At 39.0% G+C, this 15,035-nt stretch overlaps 1 protein-coding gene across 2 annotated transcripts in view; it reads left to right on the top strand.

Annotated features, from left to right (window-relative positions):
- Window positions 1–272: 272 nt before the first annotated feature.
- POLR3B (RNA polymerase III subunit B) overlaps window positions 273–15,035 on the top strand; it is a 74,688-nt gene continuing 59,925 nt past the window's right edge. Inside the window, exons 1-9 of one of the 2 annotated variants that reach the window (XM_080575754.1) lie at window positions 273–428; window positions 764–796; window positions 3,308–3,364; window positions 3,449–3,513; window positions 4,003–4,078; window positions 6,422–6,522; window positions 9,953–10,044; window positions 11,247–11,364; window positions 12,371–12,479. In XM_080575754.1, coding sequence (XP_080431880.1) covers window positions 357–428; window positions 764–796; window positions 3,308–3,364; window positions 3,449–3,513; window positions 4,003–4,078; window positions 6,422–6,522; window positions 9,953–10,044; window positions 11,247–11,364; window positions 12,371–12,479 — 723 coding nt within the window. In that variant the 5' untranslated portion in view covers window positions 273–356. The remainder of the gene's footprint in view (window positions 429–763; window positions 797–3,307; window positions 3,365–3,448; window positions 3,514–4,002; window positions 4,079–6,421; window positions 6,523–9,952; window positions 10,045–11,246; window positions 11,365–12,370; window positions 12,480–15,035) is intronic. The other variant, XM_080575753.1, reaches the window with a different exon arrangement.

Raw genomic sequence — 15,035 nt, 5'->3', positions numbered from 1 at the left:
CTGAAGAGCAATACCCGACAAGGCTGCGGTGTGGAATTTGCAGATTTATACAACCAGGTTTATTTGCCACTTGTGCGGTAGGAAGAAGCGCCTTAGAGTAAGCTTAGCGCTGGAAGCTTGTGCGGGTGGAACATCAGTTTCCTGTGACTGAAAACGGTGGATTCACACAGAACAAAAACCACGGGGGCAAGAACTTAAGAAACCAAACGCCTGATGGAGTCTGTTACGAAGGCAGCGGGGGCTGAGGGCCGGGCAGCGCGGAACCTTGCGGCCGCCCGCCGGGGCAGGAGGACGCCTTTGGCTGCGGCACCGCCGGTCCCCGCCGCCGCCGGGCTCCGCCGGGCCTCCCCGCCGGCATGGAGGCGCTGGCCGCGGAGCTGGGCGCCCACACCACGGAGCAGGCGGCGGCTCCGGTGAACACGGTGGAGGTGAGCGGGGGACGTGCAGGGGCTGCCCGGGGCGGGGAGGCCGGCAGGGGGTCCCCGGGGTCCGGGCTCCCACGGACGTTGCTCCTAGAGAAGGCGGCGGCGTCCTGAGGAGGTCCCGCGGGGCGCATCGGGCTGCCCACCGCAGCCAGGTCACCCCCGGGCTGGTTTTACACAGCCGGATTGATTTGGGGCGGTTTCCAAAGGGATCTCGCTTTAAATATCGTTACTGCTAAAATCAAACCAACCCACCAAGCTAAAAAATCTTCTTACGGGTGTGGCCCCTCTGTGGAAAGCTGCTTTAAACTGTGTGTTTTGGTTTTTTTTTTTGGTTTCAGGAAAAATGGAGACTTCTTCCAGCATTTCTAAAGGTTAGTGCTCCACACCCACCTCAAGGCATCCGGACTCAGCTCCCCTTTAGCTCTGTAGCCCCCTCTTACGGCTTCTGATTTCCCAGAATGCTTGTCCTCTGGGTAGAATTCGCAATTTTATTTTTTTCAGTTTCTGCTTCCATCACATTACGGGTAAACCGGTTACATAGATTGATTTCCTGATGACTTTAAGTATTAGGAGAATCACAGAGTCATCTAGGTTGGCAGAGACCTCCAAGATCACCCAGTCCAACCTCTGACCTAACACTAAACCGTATCACTAAGATTAGTTTGTGGAGACATCCCGTTAAAGGTACTGTTTTTATGTGGCCATTTGGAATAAGTGCTGTGTGTGGCATAGTGTTTCCAGCCATTGTACTGTTTCACTGTACACAGAGGTCCCATTTGTGGTCTTTCTGTAAGCTCTGTACTGACACTGTGGTTTGTAATTGTTTTTCGCATTGGAAGCATATAACCACAGGTCTGGATTCTGCAAGGGCTCGAGTGTATCTACATCTTTACTCACCAACATCAGAGCTTGATGGAGCTCAAAGATTAGTATTATCTTAACGTCAGCGCTGCTCTTCTAACCTGGTATTAGGTGAAGGCACGGTTCTCTTTAAATGCAATTGGATGTAGTAACAGGACTCATAAACACTTGGAAGTGAGAAGGGAAAAAGACAGTAGGAAATATTGTATTGTGAAGATGACAGGTGAAGTCTGATGTGCCTGGGTACCTCTGTGGAACAGCAGCCACCTCTGCACCCCTCTCATCACTCTTTGCAAATTTTGCCCACTTCCACAAGGCCAAAATTTTTTAACTTCCTTCCTTCCCAGTGTACAGTCCCTGCACCTCTTTTTCTCACAAGCTTTGAGAGTTTGATCCTTGCAGAAAAACAACATTTAAAAGGCAGTTATAGATTACGTATTGTTTGACTCTGGTTTAGGGCTATGAAGATGTTTGTAATGAATCCTGGTTTTATTTCTCTCCTGGCAACCCCACAAACTTCCATCACAAGCTTAAGCTAGTGAAGGTGTCTGAACTCCTCAGACTGTGAAAAATGGACGGTTGCAGATTGATGGTAGAGTTTGCTGTGTGCTTGATGCCAAGTGTAACCATCCCACGTTATTTCCAGCCAGTGAGCCCTTTACTCTAGGTCTGCTCGTGGTGGTCTGTCCTTCCTGTTGTTGCATATTGTTTCATACATGCCAGCAGTGATACAGCGATCCAAAGCTGATGTTGTGCATTACAGTTTCTGTGCTGGACTTTTCTTTCAGTAAAGCTGTTGATAATGCCTCATAAAAAACGGAAAGAGGAACTACTAGCCTGATTTCTAGGCACTAATAAATCCATAATTTCTTTTTGCCCATGTGTCATGTGCAATGTTTTTGTAAGTTAGCAAAACTCTTATGTAAAGAGTCATTCCTCCTTTGTCTTAACTCATGGAGACTTCACTGAGCGAATGAATTTGTCGTTCCAAGTTTTCTATTCCTTTCTGATAATTTCTGGGTGAACTGTTGCTTGTCATGCGAACTATGTAAATGGATCTGTTTTCTGTATGAAATTTTTAAGTCTTGTAACCTGCTAGTTGTCATTGAACGTTTCAAAGTGTAAAGTCGTCTGTGAGCACGTATGCATGTGTCTAAAGATCAGCTAGCACTCATTTTAGTTCCTTTTTTTTTTGAGGCTGGATTTTGCACTGTCATTGAGATAGTTACACCTTTTATTCTGCAAACTCCAGTCTATTAGTAAAAGGAATGCTTCTTTTAGTATTCCCTCTAACCAAAATTTTTCTATTTTTCTCTCATCCCAGATAATTTTAGTTATAATCCCCTTTCTTTTGCTTGCTCTTTGTGACTTAAATCCATAAAATGTGCTGCATCAATTAATTCCCTGAGGAAATGGGGTAGTGTTTAGTCTCTGATACTACATCCGGGCATGTTCTTTGTCTTCCTGCCTAGAAATCAAATTCAGATTTCTTGTGAGTGTCCTGTCCTTCTGTGGCTGTTTCCTTGTTTATTGACTTTCTTGACACCCCACTTCTGTCCAGTCTTATTGGCTCCCTTTCTCTTTCTTCTTTTTGGCACCCTCACTTCCTAGGGTGTAGGCAACTTCTTTCTCAAGTACTGCAATTAATTAATTATACTACAAATAAATAAAATTATCTCAAAGTAACAGAAAACTGACAAAATATTTTAACACACAATGGCTGTAATTTGCTTATTTACTCAATGGCTCTCATTTGCTTATTTGAACTTCAAAATGTACTGTGTGCTTGCTTTGTGCTGTCGCTGCATTACTTTTCTGAGACGTAGAGAAGAAGACAGCTCTGGTGTAAACCTGGAAAACATACAGTGTAGAACCAGACTGATTGCCAAGGCAGTTCTCAGAAATTTGTTAACTGAAAGAATTTAGCATAGATCTGAAAGGACTTGTAAATCCTTATCTCTTAAGCATTAACAATGTCTTCTTAAAGCTGATGTTATTTGCTGTGTGCATGTGTTTTCCAGGTGAAGGGACTTGTGAAGCAGCACATAGACTCATTCAACTATTTCATCAATGTAGAGGTATGTTTTCTTGGTGGGAAGGGAGTGGCTGTTAGCAGTCAGAAAAAGCACGATTTCTTTATTCTTTCTTTTTTTCTTTTTCAGATAAAGAAAATCATGAAAGCTAATGAAAAAGTTACAAGTGATGCTGACCCAATGTGGTACTTGAAGTAAGCATTAAAATGATTTCCATACCAGTAATAGCATGTGCGCAATTTCATAGGTTTGTTATTGACTGTGAAAAGTTTATAGGCATCGTGTGGGTATAAATCAAGAGACTTTTGAATGACATATGCCTTATTTGGAGCATAGAAACGTGGAGCATTAAAGAAAAAGTACGTTAAGCAGACTTAATTCAGTTGTTAATGATGCTTTATGCCACTATTTTTCTGTAATTTCAGATGACAGAAGGGAGTTTCTATTTCTCTACTTGCAAGAGTATCTTTTTTCTTTTGCAAGTGTAGTTTAAATTTTAACTAACAAGAACACAGTTCAAATACAGCGTGTTACTTTGGGAAGAATCATGGCTCCTTATTAATTAAAGCAACTTAATTTTTCAATAGATGTAGATCTCTGCTTCCTTCAGGTCGCTAGGAAAATATTTGGCTCATTGCTCATTTTGTGCAATATTTTGCAATATTTTTTTGTCTGTGTTAAAGGTACCTCAATATCTATGTGGGTACTCCAGATGTGGAAGAAAGCTTCAATGTGACACGACCTGTATCACCTCATGAGGTATTGATGTTTGCATTTTTCATTTTTTCTTTCAATTTACCTACATACAGCCTATTGTCAACCTGATGAATCGGTTCACATTTCAGATGTTTTTTTCATTGCGGCAAGGAAATACATTTCACACTTGAAAGAAGGTCTTTTTTTTTTTTTTTCATTTAATATATATGTTACACTTCAAGCTTTAGCATGGAAGACATTCTGTGCTTTGGAGAGATTCTGTAAAAATAAAAAAAGCCATCTAGTGATTGCCTCTTGTGCACAGCCACGTTGCTGTCTCCAGTGACCTGACTCAAATCTCATTTAAATCCATGGAAAGTAAGGCCAGTAACTCAGCCATCAGCAGTCCAATTAGATGTAATACAGAACAGCTCGCGGTTCTCACAGATTTGTAGCTAACATTAAATCGGTAGATAAGAATATGGACGAAATGCAGTGGGATATAGATATAGATTTTCTATATATGAATGAAATTCTGTGCAAAAGTTGTGGCTAATGACTTATACCCAAGAATCCAGGAATTAAAATGCTTTCTTATTGTACAAGTAAAGTGACTGTACAAGCAGAAGAGGGCAAAATAAATGCTTTCTGGAGTATAGTCACCCCAGATTTAGAATAGCCTACTCTTGCATCTCAGATGTATTCTCACTGATGCTTATTACTAGTGTGTTGTTTCTTTTTATTTTTCTTTCAATGGGTTATACTCATATGAAGGCCATAGTATTTTTGTAAATAAGATGTTGATTGGGTTAAATGAGGGATGCAATTGGGAAAAGAAAAGAAACAAAAAAAAAACCAACAACAAAGACTGACTTCTAATGAGTATGTCATAACATTTCTGTGTCAAAGGCTTATAAAAGTGCTTTCCAGAGGCACCTAAAATGATCGGATTTTCATAAGGGTCTGAGTATTTTATCTAGTTTTAATCAAATTTGTGAGTTTTTGTGTCCTTGGTTTGCTTCAAGGTCACGTCATGCATACAGGTAGGTGCCTGCTTTTCACCCTTAGGTGTCTAATGTCAGGAGAAGTTACCTCAAGGAAGGGGATACAAAATTACAAATACTGGAATATTGCACCGTTCTGTATCTGTGCCTTATGTGGACGAAGCACACGCAAGGAATTCTGAAGCCTTGTTTTCCCCAAGTAATGCTGTTGAAGCTGTCTAACTCTCCTTCTCACACAGTTCTTATGAGAGTTTTATTAACTATTCATACAGAAGAATTTAAAGTAATTAGAAATTAATGTATTTTCAGTTACTTTTAAATTCAATGAAGTTGCTCAGAGCACAGTGGGACCTAGTTTCCTACAAGTCACAGCTTGAAAACTGCTGGTGCACATCGGTATTTTATTACTAGAGAAATGATTTATTTTTCACGTGGAGAGAAAGAGTATCCAGTTTGCAATAATTCTTGGGGCGTGTTTTTCCTTACAGTTGCATCTTCAATGCACAGGACAGTCCTAATTGCCTTTTATTAATGCATAGTCAATACACTGAAAGACTAGAAACATAAATGTACTACAAGTCTGAATCCCGATAAATCTGCAGTTCTGGGACTCAGAGGTATAAAATGCTCAATGAGATCAGAGATGTCCTGCAGTGAGTTGCTCTGTTGTGTTCTGCAAATGCAGTGAACCTTGTCTTGAATGAAGACACACAATACCTTAAGGGCTAGCGACAGCGATAGAGCCAGCTTGGGGAAAGCAGATGAGAAAGATCAGAATAGTATTAGATTGAGTCTTGAGCTATATAATGTCCTAGATATGTACATGCTGCTTCTCTTGTGATGTGATGAATTTGCAAATGAATTCTGGGAATCTTTAGAAAAAGTGATGCTTAGTGAGCCTTCTGTAAGTCATTTTTGGAAGCAGCAGCATACTGTGAGATGTACTCATGCTATTAAAAGGTAGCGTAGCGTCCCTTTTACTATTTTGTGTTTCCCTGCAATCAAACTTCCAATGACAGCACAACTTTCCTGCTGTTGAGAGTCTTCATATAAAAACATCCCTGAACTGAGCAGTGCAATCAGAGCACGTGGTTACTAGAGCACAGTCTTTGTGGCAGCTCTCCCAGTTAGGCCTGTTAGTTTAAATAAACAGTTTGGATTACGCTCTGCAGCACTGTCCTTTGAAGAGACAGATCCACTGGCAGCTTTTGAAACATGATGAAAATTTCATTTGTTTGTTTCTTTGTTTTTTAAATAAAATACTTTGTAAAGTATATTCCAGGTGCCATGAAGGGCTTGGTCTAGATTTGCTTTGCTTGTTTGTTTTTTTTTTTTTGTGAGCACCTACCTGCAGGAGACAGTTTTAAGCTAACACCTAACGATATGACTGTTTTGGTTTTAGTGTCGCCTGAGAGACATGACTTACTCTGCCCCGATTACAGTGGACATTGAATATACGCGCGGTAGCCAGAGGATCATACGCAATGCATTACCCATTGGCAGGTCAGATGTCAGATATCAAGCTTCTGGTGTTTGTTTTTATTTGCTGTTGTGTTGGGGAAAGTTTTTATTGCAAAATAAATGCAGACTAACCTTGCTTCCTCATTAAGAGACAGCAGGCAAATCTTGAGGAACAGCTATACAAAATATGAGTGTTAGGTTCCATTCCAAGATCTTGTTTTTCAAAAGCTGTCTCGTTTTTCGAAATGTCTCCTTCTAAAGAAGGATATTTGTTAGAATTGATCTAGAGATGGATGTTGTCTATATTTATATTGATATAAACTAAAGAGGAAACTATATGAAAGAATACAAGAGCTGCAAATCTCTTTTTCTTTTTTTTTCAAAATGGGAATAATCATATTTATTTTGTAGCCAAAGGTGTTTTATTCAGTCTACAGAAAATGTAAAGGTGTCTGTGGGAGATGGAGGGTAAAACTTGTAATGCAAGCGTTGGTTCTTCCATTTGAAATTAGGCTGTCCTTCCAAATTGGTTTAAAACGGCAAAATAGCTGGCAGTTACGGAACAATTCCATTTAAAGGCAACAAAGATGTCTACCTTTTGTAGACAAGTTTTTTTAAATCAATCCTGCTGGCTTTAAATGGCAATGGCTTACTGAGATGGTTTAATATGTGACTGTGCGTCTTACTGAAGTTGGAATACTCGACGTAAAGAGAAGATAGATATGTAAGGAGCTACACTTCTTCTAATGCTCTTCTATATCAAAAAATATACTTTGAATTTGTCAGAAGACCACAGCAGTGCAGTTAAACCATAAGCGTCTGTAGCTGTAGTAACGCAGTTTATTGTTCAGAGTTATTCTTTAAGAAAATATGTTTGAAGGAACATCTAAATTTGAGTACTTTGAATTATTTAATGGTTTGTGCTACAGCTAAATGAAAAAAGTTCATGTAAAATGCTTTTTCACTAAAATATTTGTTATCAATTTGTACACAGTACTTTAAATGTTAAATTATAGCTGAAGGAAAAAAAAATAGCCTAGACATTTGTCTTCGTCTCTCTAAAAACAAACAAACAAAAAAGTGGGTTGAAGAATACTTGTAAAGCATCCATAATATACTGGAAAAGACTAAATTACTGCATTACAACAGTGCTCTGGACCTTAGATGTGGACCCATTCCTGTAAATTCTTCTCTTTCTCCTTCGAGGTGAAGTTACTGCAAAAAAAGTATACATTCTCCATTAAAAAATAAAGTTATGTCATAAAACTGATTTTAAGGGCCTACCTGCAAAAAGTATTTTTGCTGTTTAAATCTGCTAATATCCAGTTATTATTTCCATGGAAAGTAATTTTGTTCATCTAGGCCTAGTATTATGCCAGTGTCCTTTCCTCAGGTGAGTGCATCTTGGATGTTGTGCTTCGTGACATGGTCTAGTGGGCGATATTGGTGGTAGGGCGGTGGTTGGACCAGATGATCTCAGCAGTCTTTTCCAGCCTTAATGATTCTGTGATTCTATATACAGTGCTCTTGCTTGGCATGCAATTCAGACTGGGACAGAAGAGCTGTAGGTTCTTTCCTCTTTTAAATTTTTTTTTTTGTGGAATCACTGATAACTTACCTGTTTTAGAAACAACAACAAAAAACAAACAAGGCAACATCTTTGTGTCTTTAAGTAAAAAAGAAAACTTCCTTTGAATGCTTAATAGCATTCTGAATTAGTGTCTTTATTGCACAGAAATTTGATATCTTTATTTTCCTTTTTTTGTTGTTCCCATTCTTCATGATAACTTCAGATTTTTTTTAAGAAAATACATTCTGCCCTCATAAAGTGAATGACTTTCTATAGTGTCTTCTACTGTCTGCAAAATATTTTAGTGCTTGTAAGAGAAATAGAGAATAGTTACTTACTGACATCTGTTTTTCTTGAGTTTTCAGTGATGGCATTTGCATCCTCCGTTTTGAGTTTCCTTATGCCAACTAGTTAGTATTTCTGATGTAAATAGTCAACATATCAGCCTTATCGTGTGTGATACAAGATTATGATTGTCATATGAGGCTTATTATCTCCAGGAACTGCTTTCTCAGTGCAGTGACTGAAACAAACAGATTATCTGTATAGAGCATTGGAGTGTTTTCTCCTTTTCAGAAACACAGAATTTTGAGTAATCTGTTTCCTTTTAAGGTATAAGAATATGAAAATAGTCGAGAAATCCGAATAATTGATAAGATCTGAATAAAAGAAATGAAAAAAAAATCAGGAAGAACTGCCTAATCTTAATTTCTGTTGGAGTAATTTTGGGTGAAATATTTCTGAGGTTACTGTTGTGGTTTAACCTGGCCGACAGCCTGCCCGCTGGCAGGACAGAGCGAGAAGCTGAAAAGTCCTTGGCTTAGTGTAAGCACTGCTCTGCAACAATTAAAACATCAGTGTGATATCAACATTATTCTCATCCTAAATCCAAAACACAGCACCCTACCAGCTACTAGGAGGAAAATTAACTCTATCCTAGTCGAAACCAGGACAGTTACATAGTAGAAATAGATTTTCACCCATATTTAAGCTTTATCTCAGAACGTATATGAAACATAGATCTTACAGAGACTCTCTGCTAAGGAATGAAGTTCTGTAATGTTTTATTGAAAGTCCACTTTTTGTAGAGGAAGACTAAAGGGCACGGAGGTCTTTTGTTAGGTGTAGAGGTGAGCTGATTTTATCTTACGCAAAATGTAATTTTTTGTTAGAAGTTAAGTGTGAACTATTTGAAAAGTTTCAGTGAAAAATATAAGAGTGGAAAGGTGTATCAGAAGCTGACTATTACTCTTTTTACTAAGAAATGCAAAATTGTTACTACTGTAGTTATTGAATAAGCCAAACTGCTAGGAAGACTGCCATGTAATCACACAAAGTCACGTAAATTTGAACATTCCCTGACTTCATCATAGGATCCATAGAATAATTCAGGTTGGAGGAGACCTCCAGAGGTCTCTGGTCCAGCTTCCTGCTCAAAACATGGTCAACTCTGTGATTGGACTAGGTTATTCAGTGCTTTATCTGTCAGGTCTTGAAGACATCCATGGATGGAGACTGCCCAACTACTTTGTGCAGCTTGTTCCACTGCTTGACTGTCCTCATGGTTTTGCTTTATACCCAGTCTGCGCATCTTTAGTTGTCCTGTCCCCCTCCCCTCCCCCCCCATTTTTTTTTCTTTTTAAACTCTCAAGGAATATTGATTAATTTTTAATTTCTTGGAATATTTTTTTACCATTACATGTTGCTTCATAAACTGTTTGCTGCAGGCTTCTGTACTAAGACACCAGAGGAATCAGAGCTACTTCCAGGGAAACTTCATGCCTAGACTATGTATTACAGAAGCTATCTCTCTGCAACAAGGAGGTGCGATCGCAACGTGGGAAATCATGTTGATCATTGTTCTGAATTTGACTATTCATATTTTTTCTGTCTTCCTTGCAGAATGCCTATCATGCTGCGTAGCTCCAATTGCGTTCTTACTGGGAAAACTCCAGCAGAATTTGCAAAACTTAATGAATGTCCCTTAGATCCAGGTACATTTGTCTTCAAGTTCCTTTTACCCATCTTGGCTTACAGTGTTAAATCCTTTTCAGCAGAGGAATATACCCCATCGGTATGGTTCCTGCCACTGTGAAGTCAGTGTGGGAACTTCTCAAATTTATGCCTGTAACTAAAAAAAAATCAACAGGCTTTTGAAAACAATAAGAAATAGTCGACAACATGGAATGCTTGCATTTGCAGACAGAGCTTTCAACCACAAAAATAATACTACAAAATTTTGAAAAAGTTGAGATGTGCGTATGGTGTTGTACCGTGATGTGTTACATGGGAGCAGAGGTGGAGTTAGTTCATGGAAATGAAATGGATCAGGGAAGAGGGAAGTATAATGGTATCCTCCAGAGCTGGAATCCTCATTTGCTGCATTCCGTAAAGTGAGAAAAATATTATATAATATTTGATACATACAGAGGTGATGAAGGGTTATAACGAGGAAGTTCTTTGCTTTTTATCTGTGCTGTGCTTGCTTGTGATGGCAAGATACAGTGATACGCTGTGCTGGACAAGCATTAGTAGCTAGCTACAGTTTAAGAGAGGAATCAAATGTGGCTTATGTGCAGATTCCCTAGATTGTCTTAGATACAACAAAGGCATTTATATTACCTTTTAAAATGTATTTCAAATACATTTCTTGTTGAAGTGCTGGAGAGAGCAAGTCGGTAACTATGGAAGACTTACTCTTTGTATTTGATACCAAGTACCTGAAATGGCCAGTTCTTTTTCGATGTCTTTAAGATATATTCTTCTGGTAGGCAATATTTTATCCAATTCTTAGAAATAATAATTCTGTAACATCCTTAAATAAGTATGCTTACTTTACAGTTTTTTTGTTCTGTTTGGTTCTGTTTTTCTTTTTCAGCTTTTCAGTGTTAGTCTGACTGAGAGTTTTTTCTGGCCACTTTTACTCTGTCCAAGTACTTTCCAAACAAATTCTTAGATCCCAGATACTGTGTGTGAGCCCGGCAAAAGTTCTGCTTAGTCTAATGGAACGTTTTCTTAGTTATCGTAGGTTGTACGCAGAGTTTGTTCACTGTTTTAAGAGATAATTTGCTCTCCTGTTTTGTCCTTTATGTACTTGCTGTTTGCTTTGTAATAATTTGTATTCAAAGACATATTGAAAGAGGTGAGTAAGGTACAAGACTATTGACATGCAAAATCTTTCTTTTCTATTGAATAGGTGGCTATTTCATTGTTAAAGGTGTAGAGAAAGTCATTCTTATTCAAGAGCAGTTATCCAAAAACAGAATCATTGTGGAAGCTGATAGAAAAGGCACAGTTGGTGCTTCTGTTACCAGGTATAGTAAATGCCTGCAGTTACATAAAGGAGATAAAAATGAAGTTTTATAAGTTTGTTGTTGTAGCTGAAGTAGCTGTGTAGTTTTCTTCCTAAAACTAGTTTAATGGCAAAAAGCTGTAAACATCCACTGGCCCTCTCTTGCTGCCATTGTTTTGTATGCTAAGACACCAATCCCCAAATCTGTTAGTAGTGTATTCCCACAAAGATCAGTGGGAGTTGCTTATATGATTCAGTATTCATCCCAGACTAGGAAAAGCAAGTTCTAATTTTTAACATAACACAGCGCACCTTTTAATTGATGGTGTCTGTCCTCATTTTGTAGCAAGTAACATGAAGTCACAGTGGTAGAAACAGGATGTAACCTTTTGTCTAACTCTCTCTGTCAAATGGCTCTAAAAGCTTTTAAAGGCTGTTGAGAAAGAAACCAAAATCAAAAGTTTTTGTACTGCACAAATTATTGAAAATGGCCAGGTAGTCTAAGTTTGGCCTTTCCTCCTTGACTGAGTTTTATTTATGTATTAGTTGCCTTTTGGTCGTGTTTTCAAGCTGTATGCTGGTATAATATGGTGTTTGTCAGTTTGGCGTGAGGGCTAAAGGCCTCTCACATCTTTCCTGGCTACTTTACTGTTCTCTGGTAAGCCTAGATAAGGTTACAAGTACAACTGGAAGTATTGTTATCTTGTTACTGTTGTTGCCACAGGACTTGTGCACAGATTGACCTTGCTGGCTACATCCAAGTTGATGTAAAAGCATGCACAGATGCTTCAGAAAAGTACAGGCTTCTACTTGATTTAGTTTAGTGCTGACCTTTCCCATCACGGATGATAATATCCTTTCACCTTGGAGCTAAGGGGGCATGCCCATATGTTTTCATGTAATTTTTAAAGGAGGAGAAGGTGGGATTAATTCAGCTAAATGATTGCTTGAGCTTGCTAAATTTTATACAGATTCTAGGAGTGTCAGTGCAAATTTTCTGTTCCACATAACGTATTTTTTAATTTCAGTTCCACTCATGAGAAGAAGAGCAGAACAAATATGATTGTGAAACAGGGAAGATTTTACCTGAGGCATAACACTCTGTCTGAAGATATTCCCATTGCTATCATATTTAAGGTAATACAACTGTTGGCTTGAGGGGAAAAAAAAAATAATCCATACTGTAGTTCAAGAATGAAAATTGACAGCAGCTCTCAAAAGTTAATACGCGCAAAGGATATGGCTGAGAGAAAGAAAGAAAGCTTTTTTTCCCCTGGGAAGTTGTCTTTGTTGGACAGCAAAGAGGAGAAAAAGTGCTGCAATTTTCTGTGAGGAGAGCATTGCTGTGCCAAGACAAATGCCTGCTACCCTCTTTCTGCTTTGTGAGATGCCTCTGTGCTGCTTGTGGTCCTGTTGCTACAGAAAATCGGAAGGGTTTTTGTTTCTTTTTTATGAGCTGTGTTGCAAGCTTGTTTTAAGGGTCTTCATTTCTGGTTTTGTTCTCCCTCAAACTCATGAACTGTTGCGATGCTCAATACCTGTGATTTCAGATCTGGTGAAATGACATAACCATGAACTGGTTATACATGGCTTCCAGTTATAACCATTAAGATAACAGCTTTTGGGGAAGCCTTACAATTCTTAGGCCTACTCCTAAATCCTTTAAGGCAAGGTGGCTCAGGGCACTAAAATGCTCCCCACTGGATCCCCAACCAGAAGTAACTTCTGTAGCCCCCTTACTGTCTTCACTGTAACGCTTTATAGCAAATTGTAGATGGGGGGGGGACAATCGCTAGAGGAAATAAATTGCCAGGAGAGGGCAGCACTTGCTCACAGCATCCAACGAGTTCGTGCCAGCACTGCTGATAACGCTGGAGTTGGCAACTACAGACTTTTGTGTTTTAGCACATCTCTTCAGACGAACGAGAGTTGTAAGAATTAGTTTTCTTGTAGGAAGTGTTTGGGTTTGGTACTAGAAAATAGCTCAGTAATTGAATTTAGACTTGAGAAGTAAATGTCTGTTATCTCTGATTACACTAATCTCTTCAAGTAGTTGGAGATCACCCGTTTTTAGTGACCGGTGTTAAAGGAGATTGAGGAATGATTTGTGGGCAGCAGTGCACATAAAAGTGTCAGAATTAAATTCACAACTTTTCTATTACAGGAAAGTGTTAATGTAGCTCTTAATCCATTTGCTCAAGTACCAAACAGCTGGATTCCACCTTCACTAACAGACTTTTATTACATTTTGTCACCCCCTGCTGGTGTAGATAAATACCTGCCTGCAGAAAAGTAACTGCTTAGAGTTATTAAGTTTGAGGAGGTTGTGGGAATGCTTTTTTTTAGCAGCATTGTACTGACCATTTGATCATGTTCTAACAATGAGTGCTGTAGTTATCCACCTGCCTTTATATACCTTTTAAATTCTAGATAAATGGTACATAGTTTTTCAATTTATTTATTAAATAAGGGGTTAGAGTTGTTGGAAGTTCTCAGCAATAGTACTTTTCAAAGATTTATATTGATTTTGTTCAGCAGAGAATTAGTTGCACCCCTTTTAACGATTCTGAATGTCCCATTCTTGACCAGCACTTACTGTCTTTGTGAGTGGTCCTTTTCCTTACTTTTTCTTTTAATGGTATGTGAAATTGAGGCATATTCTGTCCACTTTCGATGAGTCTCCAGCTGGAAACTAATAACCCCAGATAGTCTTTTCAGTGAATTCTTGGGCAGGCACTGGCTTCTGACCATTCTTTCTTGGGCGCTGCTGTAATGTGGATATCGTATTGTTGTATTTAACTAGCAGAAGTCAAGTTACAAAGGCTATAGCCCTGAAACTGGAAAATTTCTTACCTAAGGATCCCCGAGTAGCCTCAGCTCTCTCATGCAGCAGTATTATGCCTAAAAGATTTTTTTGGAGAAGAAAGGAGAATAATTCCTTTCTGCAGAGACCCAGGCCTTAGGCTTGGAGCATGGATCTTCCTTGTTACTTGTGTTCTTCCTGTCATGTAGACATGGGATCACAGTCTGCATTTGTCGTGTGAGGAGCAAAGTTAATTTGTACAGACAGTCCCAGGCCTGAAGTTTTGCCTTTGCATCCTTAACTTTTACTGTACTAACTGCTTGTATAATTTCAGAGTGAAAATAAGATGAGAAAATGATGGCAAAAACCTACTGCTCTGGATTACCTACCAGACCAGCATCCAGGCTGCAACCAAGTTCCAGAGACATCTGTGTTTACTAAGACTAAGAGAATTTTTATATATTTTTAATAATTAGTAGAGGACAGCTATCCAGTGCATGGGCTCGTGAGAAGGAGACAGTTTTTTGTCAGGGACGACGGAGAGTCAGTAGGAGAAAAGTGGGCAATTTTGGGTTCTCTTTCTAGTTGCGGTGGCTTTCAGTGACTTGGTGTCATTGCAAATGATTTAAGATACAGATCTGTTCCAGAATATCATTGCAGTTTTATAGGAAAGCAAGCAAGTAAGTATTGGGGATCTGTGGGGATTTTAAGGCTACTGCAACTGTAAAGTGGAGGTAATAATATCCCTTAAACATTTTCATCTTAAAAGTGCGGGCTGTGAAGAAGAGAGCATTACAAATACCACCCACTGACAGAGCTGAGGCCTAAAACTCAGAAAGTGCTTTCTTTAACAAGAATCTAAGATCACTTTCATGTTTCAGGTATGACTC

Source organism: Anser brachyrhynchus (genome assembly GCF_964034855.1).
Source record: "Anser brachyrhynchus genome assembly, chromosome: 1".
Taxonomy (NCBI): domain Eukaryota; kingdom Metazoa; phylum Chordata; class Aves; order Anseriformes; family Anatidae; genus Anser; species Anser brachyrhynchus.
The sequence above is the reverse complement of the archived record's forward strand: the minus strand, read 5'-3'. Positions and strand labels throughout refer to the sequence as shown.